This window comes from Lissotriton helveticus, chromosome 1_1, assembly GCF_964261635.1.
Source record: "Lissotriton helveticus chromosome 1_1, aLisHel1.1, whole genome shotgun sequence".
NCBI classification, from domain to species: domain Eukaryota; kingdom Metazoa; phylum Chordata; class Amphibia; order Caudata; family Salamandridae; genus Lissotriton; species Lissotriton helveticus.
The window spans coordinates 895861981-895877571 of NC_136057.1; the positions used below are offsets into that span (position 1 = coordinate 895861981).

General features: G+C 48.3%; 2 protein-coding genes across 3 annotated transcripts in view; one reads left to right on the forward strand and one right to left on the reverse strand.

The window, feature by feature from the left end:
- Positions 1-10993, reverse strand: part of AMDHD1 (amidohydrolase domain containing 1) — a 104420-nt gene extending 93427 nt beyond the window's left edge. Inside the window, exon 1 of the mRNA XM_078675839.1 lies at positions 10395-10993. Coding sequence (XP_078531965.1) covers positions 10395-10531 — 137 coding nt within the window. The 5' untranslated portion in view covers positions 10532-10993. The remainder of the gene's footprint in view (positions 1-10394) is intronic.
- A 120-nt stretch (positions 10994-11113) lies between these two features.
- CCDC38 (coiled-coil domain containing 38) overlaps positions 11114-15591 on the forward strand; it is a 2097275-nt gene continuing 2092797 nt past the window's right edge. Inside the window, exon 1 of one of the 2 annotated variants that reach the window (XM_078675825.1) lies at positions 11114-11261. In XM_078675825.1, coding sequence (XP_078531951.1) covers positions 11252-11261 — 10 coding nt within the window. In that variant the 5' untranslated portion in view covers positions 11114-11251. The remainder of the gene's footprint in view (positions 11262-15591) is intronic. The other variant, XM_078675815.1, reaches the window with a different exon arrangement.

Below are 15591 nucleotides of genomic sequence, written 5' to 3' on the forward strand. Positions count from 1 at the left end.
CTGAGGGGGCCTCGCACTGGGTGTCCATATAATAGTTCAAAGGGGCTGAACCCCAGGGACTTCTGGGGTGCCTCCCGGTAGGCGAACAGGAGCCATGGCAGCAGAACGTCCCATTTGCGCCGGAGGGGCTCTTCGAGGCCCTTGATCATTCCTTTCAGGGTCCTATTAAATCGCTCCACTAGTCCATTCCCTTGAGGGTGATACGGGGTGGTGAACTTATACGCGACCCCGCACTGTTGCCACAGGGACCGCATATATTTCGATATAAAGTTTGTGCCCCGATCACTGACGACCTCTCGGGGGAAGCCGACTCTGGAGAAGATCCCCATTAGCGCCCGACCCACTAAGGGGGCTGTGATAGTCCGGAGGGGGATAGCTTCTGGGTAGCGGGTGGCATGGTCCACCAAGACGAGGATGAAGCGGTGCCCCTGAGAGGTGGGAGGATCCAGGGGCCCCACGATGTCGATCCCTACCCGCTCGAAGGGAGTGGTCACCACGGGAAACGGTTGGAGTGGGGCCTTGATTTCCCCCCCCACTCTTTCCGCTGGCTTGGCAGGTCGGACAGGTTCGGCAGTGGTTGTACACATCGCGGCGCATCTTCGGCCAATAAAAGTGGGTCACCATGCGGCTGTAGGTTTTGTCCTGCCCCAGTTGCCCGGCGAGGGGCACGTCATGTGCCAGGTTTAAGAGAAAGTCTCTGAAGTGGAGGGGGACGACTAGCACTCGGCCGGCCCCCAGCTCGGCGATCTTTTGTTCACTGTACAGGAGGTCCTGGTCCCAATAGATCCAGTGGGACCCCGAGGAGTCTCCTGTGGCTTGCGTGGCGGCTTGTTGTCGGAGTCCCTCAAGGGAAGGACATGTCTTTTGTTCCCGCCGGAACTGCTCGCGGGTGGGGCCCCCTTCTTGGCGCCACTGGGCTAGTTCGGGAAGGGGCCCGAGCTCGGGAAGTTCTTCATGGCTGGGGCTCTGCGGCCCCAGTTCGGGTTCGGCCGTGGCAGTGGCGGGTGGCGGAGGTGCCGGCCATTCAGGTTCTTCGGGTTTGTCTTCGGTTGGGACGGTGTCCCGGGTGGCCATGAATCGGGTGGTTACGCAAACCCATTCAGGAAGGCCTAGCATCCCCAGATGCTCTCTTCGCTCGATCTGTGCCCAGGGGGAACTTTCCAGGTCGTTCCCTAGGAGGAAGTCCACCGGGGCATCGTCTCGGACGGTGACTTTCAGCAGGCCGGACACTCCTCCCCACTCGAAGGGGATGCGGGCCATCTGGCACAGGCTCTCGGAATTGTCCGCTGACCGGACAGGGCACAGAACTTGGGGCAAGATTTGTTCTGGGGTCACCAGATGGCAGCGGACGGCGGTTATGCTGGCCCCCGTGTCACGGAGAGCCTCGGCCCGGCGTCCGTTGATGGTGACCCACTGGCGGTACTTCTGGGTGTTGATCGGAATCTTGTCTCGGGGGATCATGTCTTTGTCGCCCAGGGAGGCGAGGCACATGGCCGCGGACTCCCATTCTTCTGGTTCCATAGGGACCTCTTCTTCTTCCTCCTTTTCTTCGCTCAGAGCAGCTGCAGTGATTTGTCGACCGGGGGGCCCGGTGGTGCCGGGCCACTGGTTCATGGGGCAGAGGGGATCATTGGCATAGTGACCCAGCCGCTGGCATCTGTGGCACGTAACATTGTGGCACCTCTGCCGGTACATTTCGGGGGTGAGTCCGTAGCGCGTGAGTAGGGCCGTTTTCATGTGTTCATAGGAGGTCATTTCGGTGTCAGGGAGTTCCAGCAGGGCGTCCCTCCCTTCGTTGACGAACTTTCCCCACAGGCCGGCGCCCCAATCCTTCAGGGGCACCCGATGGGCGGTCATGGCCACCTTGTAGGCTTTGAACCATTGCTGGATATCATCGTTCTTGTAGTATTCTTTGACTACATCTTTCGGTAGGTGAACCTTGGTGTCCACAGGAGGGGCCGAGGTCTTGGCCCCGGCCGCGCTATCTTCGTTGCTCTTGGCCTTGATTTCTAGTTCTCTCAGGTCTCGTTCGTGTTCATATGCTAGTCGTTTTTCTTCGAGGTCACGTTGTCTCCGTTTCTCTTCTAGATCCCCCTCCAGCCGTAGTTGCTCGAGGGCTATCTTTCTCTCCGCTAGCTGGAGTTCTCCGTCTAGCCGGAGTCATGCAAGCTCCAATTCGTGTAGCCGGTTGCGCTCTCGTGCGTCTTCATAGATGAGGTCCGCGTTTAGTGTTGCGGTTCTTTCCCCCGTCGGGGGTGCGCTGGTTTCCTGCTGCCCGTTCGGGCTATTCTCCTCTTGGGGTGGTCTGTCTCGGGTTTCCACCCAGGCTTGTAGGGCCGATTTGAAGTCCTCTTTTGTGCTCAGGCCAGTGGTAGCGATACCCATGTCTTTACAGAATTGTTTTAGTTCTTTGTGGCTGTATTCTTCTATCTTCTCTTTCTGGAATTCGGCAGGTAGGTTGGTTCCTTGGGTCGTCATGGTCTCTGTGTGTTTTTCCGTCGTAGCGGGTAGATCACTCTCTGTACGATTTTGCGTTGGCTCGGATCCCACCGCTGCCACCAATGTTAGAAAGGCGAACCCGGGGGAGGCAGAAGGTGTCTGACTGACCACCCCTAGGTCTACCCCTCCTTCAGAGAAGGAACCGAGCGAGGTCGAGAGGCCTCCGACGGGAGGGCCCTCTCCTAGAATCGTACAGCAGAGTAACCACACCACTACAAATATACACCACACGTAGATAGAGTTTTCAATCTTTATCTGGCAATAAGTATCGTTTCAATGTATACAGCAGATCCCGAGATCTGGAAAGTCTCGTGACAAAGGGGCAAGGTAGCAGGACAGTCTTATAGATGGTCGGTGGCAAGGAGACTCTTCGCACAGCTCTCAATCCTCGAGCTGGGGAGTTCCGGGAGGTTGGGCCGCGGCAGCGCCAGCAGGCTCCAAGATGGTTCAGCGAGTGTGGACAGCGCCAGCAGGTTCCCAGATGGTTCAGCGAGTGTGGACCGCGGCAGCGCCAGCAGGTTCCAAGATAGTTCAGCGAGTGTGGACCGCGGCAGCGCCAGCAGGTTCCAAGATGGTTCAGCGAGTGCGGACCGCGGCAGCGCCAGCAGGTTCCAAGATGGTTCAGCGAGTGTGGACCGCGGCAGCGCCAGCAGGTTCCAAGATGGTTCAGCGAGGGTGGACCGCGGCAGCGCCAGCAGGCTCCAAGAGGGTTACAGCAAAGATGGACCGCGGCAGCGCCAGCAGGTTCCAGGTAGAACAGCAAGGGGAGTTCGTCTCAGGGTCAGCCGCGATAGCATCAGCAGGGCTTCTCGACTCCGGGATACAACTGCCGTCCTACTCCGGGGCTGGCCCAGATATAGGTCTGGAGTCCTTTGATGTCCGGACCCTCTCGCCTGGGGGTCAGAGGGGCCGGGATGATGGTGTCCAGACACCCAGCAGGGGGGTGGAGCCAGAGCCCAGGGAGGCCGGAGGGCGATCGAAACCAGGCATCCGGGGACGGTTGGAGAGCCATCGAAACTCCCCTCTCCTTGTCTCTGGTGGAGTGGCCACTCTACCACCCGGAGGGTTCTTGGTGCCTCGATGGCGGGCTCGCTGGGGCCATGGCCGCGGCTGGTCCGGGACCACGTGTCTGTGACGTGATGGGCCCAAGATGGCGTCGGGCCTGGAATGAGGGTGCGGGGTGGGCACCGGACCGGTAATGCTGGGGCGGCCCGAGGGTGCCATGTGAGTGGTTGTGGGCCGCCGGGTGGCGGATCTGGTGGTTTGGAGGGCGTGCAGAGGTGTGCCCGAGGCCGACCCGGGCTGGATGGAGGGCCGATGTCGTCCGGGGCCCGCCATGCGGGAGGGGTAGGACCACGCCACGAGGCCGGGTCCAACACCACGAAAGCCAAAGTTTTTGGCTATTTTTTCGTGAAGCTCTACCGTGGCACCACTCCTAATGCGCACCTGCAACAGAGCTATCCTGACTTTGTGACGCTTCTGCCACTGCCGAATCCTTAGACCGCCCTATCACCTCAGAAGAGGTGAGGAAAGCTTTTTCAGGGCTCAAATTGCACAAAGCCCCAGGACCTGACGGCCACACTGTGCAATTGTTTTAATGCTATGCGTCCAAAGACATCCCTCACCTCACTGCCCTATTTCAGGCAATAGCGAAAGACGCTCGGGTATCAGTATCTATGGCCGAGGCTGTGATATCGGTACTTCCTAAGCCTGGTAAGAACCCCCAACTTTGTGGCTCATATAGACCCATAGTCTTCTCAATCTAGATGCGAAGCTCTACTCTGCGATCTTAGCGCCTAGATTACGAAAATGTTATGCCAGACTTGGTCCATCCAGACCAGTCGGCTTTATAAAAGGCAGGCAAACACATAATATTATCAGGCACACCATCCATCTGATCGAGAAGGTATCTAAATTGCAGATTCTGGCTGTCCTGGTAGGCCTAGACACGGAAAAGGCCTTTGACAGGGTAGACTGGTCATTTCTGTTTTTTAGCTATGCAGAAGTTTGGTTTTGGAGATGCCTTTCTCAACATGGTCATGGCCAACTATCATCTCCCAAACTCGTGGGTCACAGTCAGTGGCTATACTTCACTTCCTTTTGCTCTAAGCAGAGGCACCCAGCAGGGATGCCCCCTCAGACCCCTTTTATTAGCTCTCAGTATCTAACCCCTTGCAGCGAAATTCCGGTCAAATTACGAGATTCGGGGCATCCATTTCAGCAGTGTAGACCACAAGGCATCACTCTTTGCAGATGACATTCTGCTTACACTTACGGATCCAATCTCCTCGCTCTGAGCAGTTCAGGGAGAGTTGCAGCACTTTGAACAGGTAGCCGGTTTCAAGGCAAATCTATCTAAATCATCTATACTTAATCTTACACTTCCCACTGCTGAGGCGAATGGATTGAGTGCTCAGACGGCTCTACAATGGGCCAAACACTCGCTACTTTATTTGGGGGTCCACCTTACTGCCCGTATTGGGGACCTCTACAAGGCCAACTATCCGGCTCTGGTGGCACAAATACAACAAGATTTAAAGAGAGGGACTCCCCTTTACATTTCCTGGCTGGGCCGAATCAATGCTATTAAGATGTCGGTCTTGCCGAAAATGTTATACTTATTTCAGGCCCTGTCCATGGACCTTGACCGGGGTTTATTGCCGCACTTGCACTCCTTAATTACCAAATTCATCTGGCAGGGAGGGAGAGCTCACCTTCCTTTTCACGTGCTGCATCAACCAAGGAGCAAAGGGGGCTTAGCCCTACCGGACTTCGCACTAAATTACCAGGCCGCACAATTGAGAGTGGTAACGGAGTGGGCCGTGTGAGAATCCAATAAACATTGGCTACATATGGATTGCTCGGTGGTAGGAAGATACATTTGGGATGTCCTCTGGAAACCTAAGAGGGACCGACCTGCAAATGCTTATATTAGCACCCCCACACGCACTACCCTGACAATCTGGGATCGGGTTACCGGGAGGAAGGGATGGACCAAATTTCCTTCCCCTTACACTCCAATCCATTTTAACCCGGCTTTCCCACCGGCCCTACGCGAGGGACCCTTCGATTGCTGGAAGGAGGGAGGTTGTTTAAAACTTTCAGATCCGTTTCATAACTACGATATCCTTACATTTGAACACTGCAAAAGAGAATTTCTGATTCCCCACAGCGAACACTTTCATTATCTCCAGCTTAAACATTGGGCGACACTTCCCCACGTTAGAGAGGCGGCCACTAGAGAACTCACAGACATGGAGCGACTGGTCATACACAATGCAGGCACCTCGAGGGGCATCATCTCCTCACTTTATGACCTGCTACTGACCACCTTGCACTCTCCTCGAGCACAATACATGTCTTTTTGGGAACGGGTCTTAGGGAGAGATGTCACTGAAGAGGAATGGAAACATGTTTGGGGCGACATCATGAAACAACAAATCAGTGGCCCTACGGGAAGCCCACTATATGACACTACTTGACTGGTATCTATACCCTACTAAACTGCGACGAATCTTCCCTGATACCTCTGATCTCTGCTGGCTGGGTGTGGCCTCCAGGGGGATTTCCGTCACATTTGGTGAGACTGCCCGGTTATTCAACGTTTTTGGGAAGAAATCCTCTCCTACCTCAAAGACATGTTGGGTTACCCTATTGCAACTAGCACAGAGGGGGTTCTGCTCGGTATCAGAGATCCGGCCTTGGAGCACCAAACGAAAGCTGACAAGGCGATCATGTGGACCTATCTGGGGGCGGCGAAACTCACCATAGCGGCTGCATGGAAAAAAAAGGATGCACCGGCGACATCTCTGTGGCATTCCAGCGTGTGGAGGATTCTCGCCATGGAGCATCTGGCCAACATTTTTAGGGACAACTACAAGGCTTTTGAACACAAGTGGGGCCCCCTAGTCACATATCTATCCCAAGGTCTGCCTTCCGCAGTATGTCCGTCCTCCGTAAGGGCTATGCACCTCTTCCAGGTCTGAACCACGCAAGGCTGGCATGTGACGATGTACACACCGGATGTTTGAATAGAGGGAACATTGCTTTGTTTATTTTCCAATGCATCAGCGCTTTTGCTTAATATTATTTCATTGTACACCACCATCACTACCAGTATGGGGGGAAAGGGGAGGGATTCTGGGGGAGGGGGGTGTTGCTTTTAGGTTGGGCTCTTGTCTGAAGACCTTCCTCAGGATTTTTTTTATATTTCAATTTAGCATCTCAGACTTTGAAGGGGGGGGGGTCATGCGACCCTAGGGCTGTCTGAAACTGAGACTCACATAGCGGACTGTTCTGCAACCCTGGGGCCTGCACGCCCTACTGTACTCATGATGTCACTGTGACTCTTTGGTATTGATGCTTGATAAAAAGAATTTTGACAAAAAAAAGTCACGTTTTTTCTCTAACAAATTTAAACAGTTTGTAAATTAATAGTACAGTACTTCAAAATATATATATATATGGGGCAAACGTTTAGTCTATTAAACCAAACGAGAGTTTTCTATACAGCAAACATGCTGAGCTCGTGAAGGCGCTCTCATATGTGATAAAGAAGAAAATGGTGTCTGGGTGAATTAAAATACTTGCCCAGGATCACCCCATTTGAAATCAGTTTATGGGTCATGAGCATTATAATTAGGTCGAGTAGATTTTTTAAGTCACTAGACCTGCAGCTCTAGTAACATTTTTAGGATTTTTCGAGGCCTGTTTCAGAAGGAAGTTCATGAACATCGCCCTCTAAAAGAGCCTTTGTATCACATACATCAACAGAAAGCGGAGACCAATATTACACATTAATGTTACCTGACAGACACAATAGACAAGGCTGTCAGTAAATCGCTGGGTAGGAAAACACCACGTGTTATTTGTAATCAAGAGCAGAGTATCAGTTAAGTCATGGGAACTAATGAAGTGGGGGAGATGAAATGCAAACCAGTAGTGACTGCATCAAGAATCTGCAGGTGCACGAGCAATGCAGAGGAACATTTTCAGACCTCCTTGGACTTTATGAAAGAAGCATAAACAGAGATGGGTGTCCTAGAAGAATTATATGCACTATGCTTACCGTCTTTAAAGACGGTTACAGAACTGGGACTAACAACTGTCTACCACCACAAAACAGACTTATACCACCTCAAATGCCCCATGGTAGTGAATAAATGCTCCATCTTCACCATAAAGGTGGAGGACATCAGTCAAATGTGTCCTAGATACTGGAGCCTCAATAAATGTGATGGATGTAAAGGATTCGAAAAAATGAAGAGACAGCCAGTACAATAAGACTAGTGCACTGATTTACACATGGGTTGCATTGAAACTGCCAAAATGTCTGGGAGCATTCAAAGCCACACAAAAATAAAATCAGAAATCAAAGTGACAATGTATGTTGCCCTTTACATGACTCCACATTTTGCCACAGTAGAACGGATGGGCCACATATCCATAAACTACATGCTACAAGACATCTCAACGGTTCAAGCAGAAATCCCACAACTGTTCAAGGGCCCAGGCAAGATTAAAAGCACCAATTTCTAACTGTATTTCAACAAAGCAATCCACAATGTTTTTCAGAATCGCCAGAAGGTGGCATTCTGCCGCCAATGAGCAGCAGAGCATGAAATCAAGAACCTGTTGGTCCTCGATATCATTGAGGAATACAAGGGCACAACAACATGGATTTCTTCCATAGGAGTTGTACTAAAAAAACAGTGTACAAAGTACGAATCTGTAAACATGAATCAAATCAATAAAGACAGTGAGAGAAAGAGGAGGACACCCAGAACCAACACATCTCAGATATGATAATACAGATGGATGAGCTCAGGTGCTCATCGAAACTTAATCTTGAAAATGCTGCCACTAATTACAACTGGAAATAAACTGCACATAAATCACAACACTCCCCATGCATTTGGAGTTATTCAGATAAAAATTGCCTCCATTTTGGAGTTTCATCAGAAGCGGAGCTCTTCAAGAAGCTATCCATGGGATAATGTTCTACGTTGGTCATTGCATTTAACAACAGCAATGACATCTCATATTTGGTCACCATAACAAGAACATGGCATAGCTCTCAAACAAAGACGCTGAACCCTGGTGGCATGCAGTCTCCTGCTTAATACCAAAAATAGTGAGTTCTAAGATAATGAGGATAACGTTATCTCCTATTTTTTTTTTTTTTTACAGAGAATGCAATTAATCCTAACCATGGCAAAGTGCGAGTACTCATCAACACACACCTGCCATAAAAATAAGAACTCTCCAGTCCTTCTTAGGAATGACCACTGTGTTTGATACATCAAAAAAAATCCTGTACTGAGAGCACCCGCCAGAGTTGACACACCACCAGGGTATGGAGCATGCACGGTCCATCAAGTGTGTATAGATGTTCACAAAAATCAAAGCTGTGAAGGATGCAATGCGCATGGCTTACTTTGACCCTAGGCTGCATCCTGGAGTAAATGTCAATGCCCACCGATTTGGAACGCACTGTCTCATGCGCCATGTCAGTGTGACACTGTTTCCAGTCATAGCCTCTCAATTACCACTACAGAGCATCCTGGGACTTATAGTCTTGGTTTAGCTTAGCTTCAGCTATATCACACGTACAAATTATTTGTACAAGGAAAACTAGCACTGGAAAGAAGGTGACATGCGAGTCATATTGTAACCAGATATCGGGACAGCCGGACTTTAATGGAAGGGAACACAGTGGCATATTACCAAGGGAAGCGATAGGCAATTATCGCCAGTTTAGCTGCCGTTTTCGGCCGCTAAGCGGCGATAATTCTATTGCTCTAACTGATGTTAGTGACAGCTTTTAGGCGATAGCGAGCGGTTTGGGGCCCGCTTAGCATTTCAGCGATATTTATCGCTAATGACATGCAAAGTGGGCGTACCCAACCTGTTAGCGACTGAAAGCAGTCGCTAACGTCACTATCACCTATTAGCAAGGCAGGCGTAGCGATGGAAATATTCCCGCTACCGCCAAAATCCAACGCCTGCTCAGACCAGTTCTTAGCCATGTTATCCAATGGGAGGTGGATAACATGGCTAAGAGCATTTCATCGCTAATGCGTGAATATCGCTGAATTCTCAGCGATATTCACGCATTTCGCCTGATTTTTATCGCTTTTGAGATACACCTTGCTAATAGCAAGTTATCTCAGCGAAGAAAACCGGTGATGCGCGGCGATAAAAATATTGCCGCTAACCCTACTTAGCGATAAATATTGCTATTGGTTGGTAATATGCCCACACAGTTCACAAAATAAGCTCCACCTAAAACCTCGCACTGACACTGGAGACATTGTGTTCACCCTTCTTTGCGTGTTACAAAAACAAACCCCCGTCCCTCGTCACAATTTGGCTGGAACTCGTTCCCAGTTCAACGTGTATCTTTTCCAGCACTTGTTTTCCATTCCATCTGGAACCCGAAATGTATTGTGTGGTAAACAAATACACAGGAAAAAACAGGAGACTTGACGGTAGAAAAGTGATCCCACGTCTTCTACCGTCTCCACCAAGTATTTATGACCCAAATACTCGTCCGTTATGGAGTATGAAATCTCTTTAGAGTTATCCCTAATTTACTGGGTGTTTGACAGCCTTAGTTCGTTTTGAGTTTTTTCTGTATTTATTTTGCCTGAGAAAAATAACTCTTTCGACCCCCACTTTCAAAAAGGTTATTTTGTATTTGTTTCTTGGAGGAAAAAGAGATGCATGCCCCTTTGTCAAGCACTGATTCCGTGAAAGTTACGCATATTGACAATTTAGGTTGGAACCGTATTTCATCTCCTGAGTACGCGCATTTATGTTCTAGAAACAAGGAAAGCAACAGTTAACATACAATTCATTTTAAAAGGACAAATCAGGAGTTTAAAAACACTTACTTCCCAATAACCACGCTAGCTTTTTCCACAACCGCTAGATTTTGCATGCTCTCTTTTCTCAAAAACCGTTCGCCATTAGTACACACCAGAACTACCTGTTCGGCGTTTTCAAGCAAAAGCTCGTATTGAGCGGACATTATATCACACAAGAAGAGCGAGGAACTCGATTGCAATCCGTCCTGTACCTCCGTTTCAAATGCGCTCTCCCCGGCCGAAAAGGCTCAGCATTGCACCGCTGGCCTTCAAGTTAATGTTTGAAAAAAGATTCCGAATCGCCACGCACACCTGACATTAACAACGCGCAGCACCAAGATTTGCTAGGACTGTTGTTTCAATGATTTTGCCTCTTATTGGCAGTTAGTTGAGTGTTAGCTTTTACTTAAATAATTATTTTAGGCAAAGCTGTACATTTGACGATTATCAAGCGGCACTAACAGCAAGTTACGGGAGTATGTTAAGTCAATGGTTTTCCTACTAAACAACTGGAAGATAGTTTCAACCAGAACATCACTCATTTGGGAGCCTAAATAACTCCCGGCACGACGAGAGCAAATCTGGCTCCAGCGCCCTTTCCGGAAAATTGTTTCAGAGCGCCCCCTTGTGGTTAGTGCGCTAATGCAGTTCAAGGACACGGGAGGCTTTTGGCAACAAGACCCGTCGATCTACTTTCTCACGTGCCAGATGACGTGCAGCCAGAGTTCTTTCACGCGGCGAGCTAGCCATGACATTCGAAAGAACCAACAAGAAAAGCGTTGTCTCGGCCGTTTTTCGGGACCAATCCTACCTTGGGCGAGGACTCCGCCTTCTTCTCCTGGGCCCCAGTCGACCTATTGGACCACGGACGGTCTGTGTACAGAATGAGTGCCGGTAGGTGTCACCCTTTCATCTGAAAGTAAGCGAAGTTGTCATTCGAGCATACCGTTTTTCCGACATACTCTATTTTAAGGAGTATATTGTAAGATTTGTGTGTGTGGGAGAGAAAATGGAAAATTCGAATGAAACTTGAGGTTAAATTGGCAGTAAATAAAAATTGCCCTCAAGAGCTTTTTAGTTTACTTTTCTGGGGCTTTCCGCGACGTTCTTCTGAAAAACGTTCATAGGATATGAACTTTTTTAAAGTCTAAGGAAACATTTATAAATTCCATCCAGCTCCTTGATATTTCTTTTTTTTTACACCATAGACAAAGTGTCCTTTGAGCTTACTAAATGCCAGTGAGGTCTTTTTTTTTATGTTCAAATCATATTTTATTTTATTAAACAATAACAGAAATGATAACAGAGATGATGGCCGCAAGAAGGCATCAGAAGAATTACAATCGTGTTACAAAAATACCGCAATCAGACATGGATTATTACACAAAACAATACGTATACAGTGAAGGAAAATAAAGTACCAACCTTGCATTCTCACATTTGTATATAGTTCCGTAGAGCCCTCCGTCTAAAACAAGTCATATAGTACCATTTATATTTCATCATTCCTGCTTCATGATTCTAAGATTGTCAAGCCCGTGAGCACAAGATATAGCCATTACAGTTCACACAGCATGCAACCCATAATTCACTGAATACAGACCTCATCATTTGGAACTTCAGGGTGGGTCAAAGGTGAAGGAGGCTCGGTCCAATGAAGACCATAATTTTTTGTTGGTGACCTGCCATGGTGATGAGTGTAACGCGGGGTTGTCAGTGCCCCTGATGCAGGACAGCCATTCCCTCCATGCATTGAAGGAGACCTCACCCGTTGACTTCCAATTGCACAGGATCACCTTACATGCTAGAGTTAGTAGAAGGTCCAGGAGCTGGCGGTCATGGTCACCCTTTAGTGCTGGATCTAATGCTCCTAGGAGAATGTAGATGAATTCCCTCGTGGGATGTATGTGGAGCGTGTGCCCAATGTAGTCAAAGATTTTTGTCCAGAAGGTGTGAAGCATGGGGCAATCAAACAGCATGTGCGGAAGGTCACCAATACCAGAAGAGCAGTTCCAGCAGTTCGGTGTATCCCGCAGGCCAACCTTAAATAGCCTCTGTGGGGTCCAAAATGCCCTGTTAATAATCATATATTTGGTCTGTGATAGTATCGGTGATACCTTGTGTGTGAGTGCTGATGCATGTATCCTGACCCAGTCTATACTTATGCCAGTGTTGTTTGTTTCTGATTCCCATTTTATCTCATTGCGCCTCATCGACTTGTTGGCCGTTGGCGCCAGTAGTTTATATATTTTAGAGACAAAATGTCCAGAGGATTGAAAGTGGGGTAGCATAGCTTTTAGCCAAGGCTTCACTAGCTTGAATGTTTTAGTGGATAAGGCTGATTTTAGCTTTAAGAAGGCATAGAAGTTGATCGGTAGTAGGGAGTGTCTGGCCTGTAGAGTCGAGAATGGCAGTGGCATATTATTTTCATATAGATCAGAGACCACATTAATACCTTTATCCGACCAGTGGTCCCATATGATGGGTGATCCGCTAATTTTAATGGACGGGTTACGCCATAAGGACGCAGAGGAGGAATTGTGGATTCGTTGACCAGTGGCATGAACGCGATCTAACCGCAGAAGTGCTCTCTTGGTATTGAGCATGATGTATTTAGAGTTCGTGAGGTGTGAGAGGTCCATTGTTAGGACTGCGGAGAGCGGGGCTTTGCCTATAATGGATTTCTCAATATTGATCCATAAGGGCGTGTAGACAGGGTCTTCGATAAACCAGGAGGCTCCCTGCTTACAGAGAAAGGCGGTCTGGTAGTTTCTGAAATTTGGCAATCCTAATCCCCCTTTAATCTTTGGAAGTTGCAATTTTTTCATGGCAATTCTCGGTTTCTTCCCTTTCCACAGGAAATCCGAGATCAGTTTCTCAACTCTATGTAGAAAGTCCTCCGTGAAGGTCATGGGGAGCATACATGACATATAATTTACCAAGGGACTGATCATCATTTTTAGTGTTTCAGCCCTTCCCCACCACGAGAGAAATTTAGGAGACCACCCGTCCAGCAGCTTTTGTGTTTTCTTGTAGAGTATCTCCTCATTAATTTTTAAGGTGGATATCAAGTCCTTTTCGAATTCCATTCCCAAATATTTAAAACTCTTCGACTGCCAGGTAAGCCCGGAGTCGCCCAGGATGGTTTTATCACATAGGTTATTTAATGACTTCACCTCAGTTTTATCCTTGTTCAAGGAATATCCAGAAACAGCTGAGAAGTCTTCTATTGTTGACATTAGCGCCGGGATAGCCTTATCAGCTTGTTCACTCATGACCAACACGTCGTCTGCATAAGCCGTGAGTTTAATTGTACAGTCAGTGAACCGGATTCCAGCGATGTCAGGGTTTTCCCTTATGTAGTACAGAAAAGGCTCAATAGCCAGGAGGAATAAGGACGGGGATAATGGACATCCCTGTCTAGTACCCTGTTCTAGACCAAATGGGGAGGAAAAAGCGCCGCCAGCTCGTACTCTAGCAGAGGGACAGGCATAGAGGGACATGACTAATTTAGTGAATATGGGACCCAGGTCGAATTTATGTAGTACAGCGTTTAAGTAAGCCCAATCTACTTTGTCGAACGCTTTTTCAGCGTCTAGTGTAATGGCGATGGTGGGTGTAGATAAGAGTCTCGCTTTTTCAATGACATGAGCCAGGATTCTCGTATTATCGCTCGAGAGCCTGTTCTTCAGAAAACCGGCCTGCGAGGGATGTATTAGAGACGGCAGGACTTTTTGAATGCGATTCGCTAAAATTGATGCTAGGAGCTTACAATCTAAATTTATCAGCGAGATAGGCCTGTAATTTTTGGGGAGTTTGTGGTCTTTGCCTTCCTTGGGTATTACCGCAATTACAGCCTCTGCCATAGTCCCCTTAACTTTACCTGTATTGGTAATTTCGTGGAAGACCTCTAGGAGAGGGGTGGAAAGAATATGGCCAAAGGTCTTATAAAATTGTGCTGTATAGCCGTCAGGCCCAGGGGCTTTCCCCTTTTTGAGGGATTTGATCGCGCTAATAACCTCCGACTCAGAGATTGGTTCATTCAAGGAGTCTCTTTCTGCGGCCGTGGGTGTTGGGAGCGTGCAATTGGAGAGGTATTTCTTCATTTTCTCGCTGTCTATGTGCATGTTTCTAGCATAAAGTTTCTCGTAAAAGTCCTTGAAGATATTCGCAATCTTAGTGGGATCAGAGTTAGGAGTCCCATTGTCATCGAGTAAGGATGCAATGGTATTCTTTTGAATTTTAAATTTAAGATAAGCCGCTAGTCCCTTCCCGGCTTTGTTCGAGTCACAAATTTTGAAACGCTTCCTCCTGTCTAGCCAAATTCCCGCCTTTTCACTAATAAGTTTGTTATAGGTGTATTTCTGATTGGACAGTTCGGTTAGGACCTCAGGGTTTCTACTCCTCAAGTATGTGTGCTGGAGTTTTGAAATGTCCTCCTCTAATTTCAGCAAGGCTGCAGTGCGGTTCTTATTAATTGCAGACGATATTTTTATAATGACTCCCCTTATGGTGGATTTCAATGCATCCCATCGGGTGGTGTCTGAAGTGTCCCCCCTCTTGTTTAACAATAAGAAGTCTTTAATGGCAGTGTCAAGGGTTTCTTTGTGTTTTGTGTCATTGATAATGGTGTCATTGAATCGCCACATGGATTGTCGGGTGGTCGGTTTAATATTAGATAATGTAAGGGAAACGCAGGAATGATCAGAGACTAATCTGGGAGCAATGTCCGCGTCCTCAACTCTTGCCACCGCGTTATTAGATATGAGTATATAGTCGATTCTTGAGAACGAGTCATGCGGTGGGGAGTAGAATGAGTAGTCTCTGCCATCAGGGTGCATCAAACGCCACGTGTCCACCAAATGAAATCTATTGCACAGTTTCATGAATGCCTTATGGGCCTTCCCCGGGCGAAAGACGCATTTAGAGTCTCTATCTAGTATTGGGTCGTGTGGGAGATTGAAGTCGCCCGCCAGAATATGGACTGCTGTGTCGGGGATGGAGTTTATCTGCTTCGTTAGGCCTACCCAAAAGGACGGATCATATGTATTTGGGGCATAGACAGTCGTGATAAAGAATTCAGTGTCATCCTTGAGTAGTCTCGCTGAGACCCATCTGCCTTTTGTATCTATTGCACTAGAGACTATTTCCACATTTGCATTCTTGGCCACTAGCATTACCACCCCATTCTTCTTTGAGATCGCATCAGAGCCTATCACTTCAG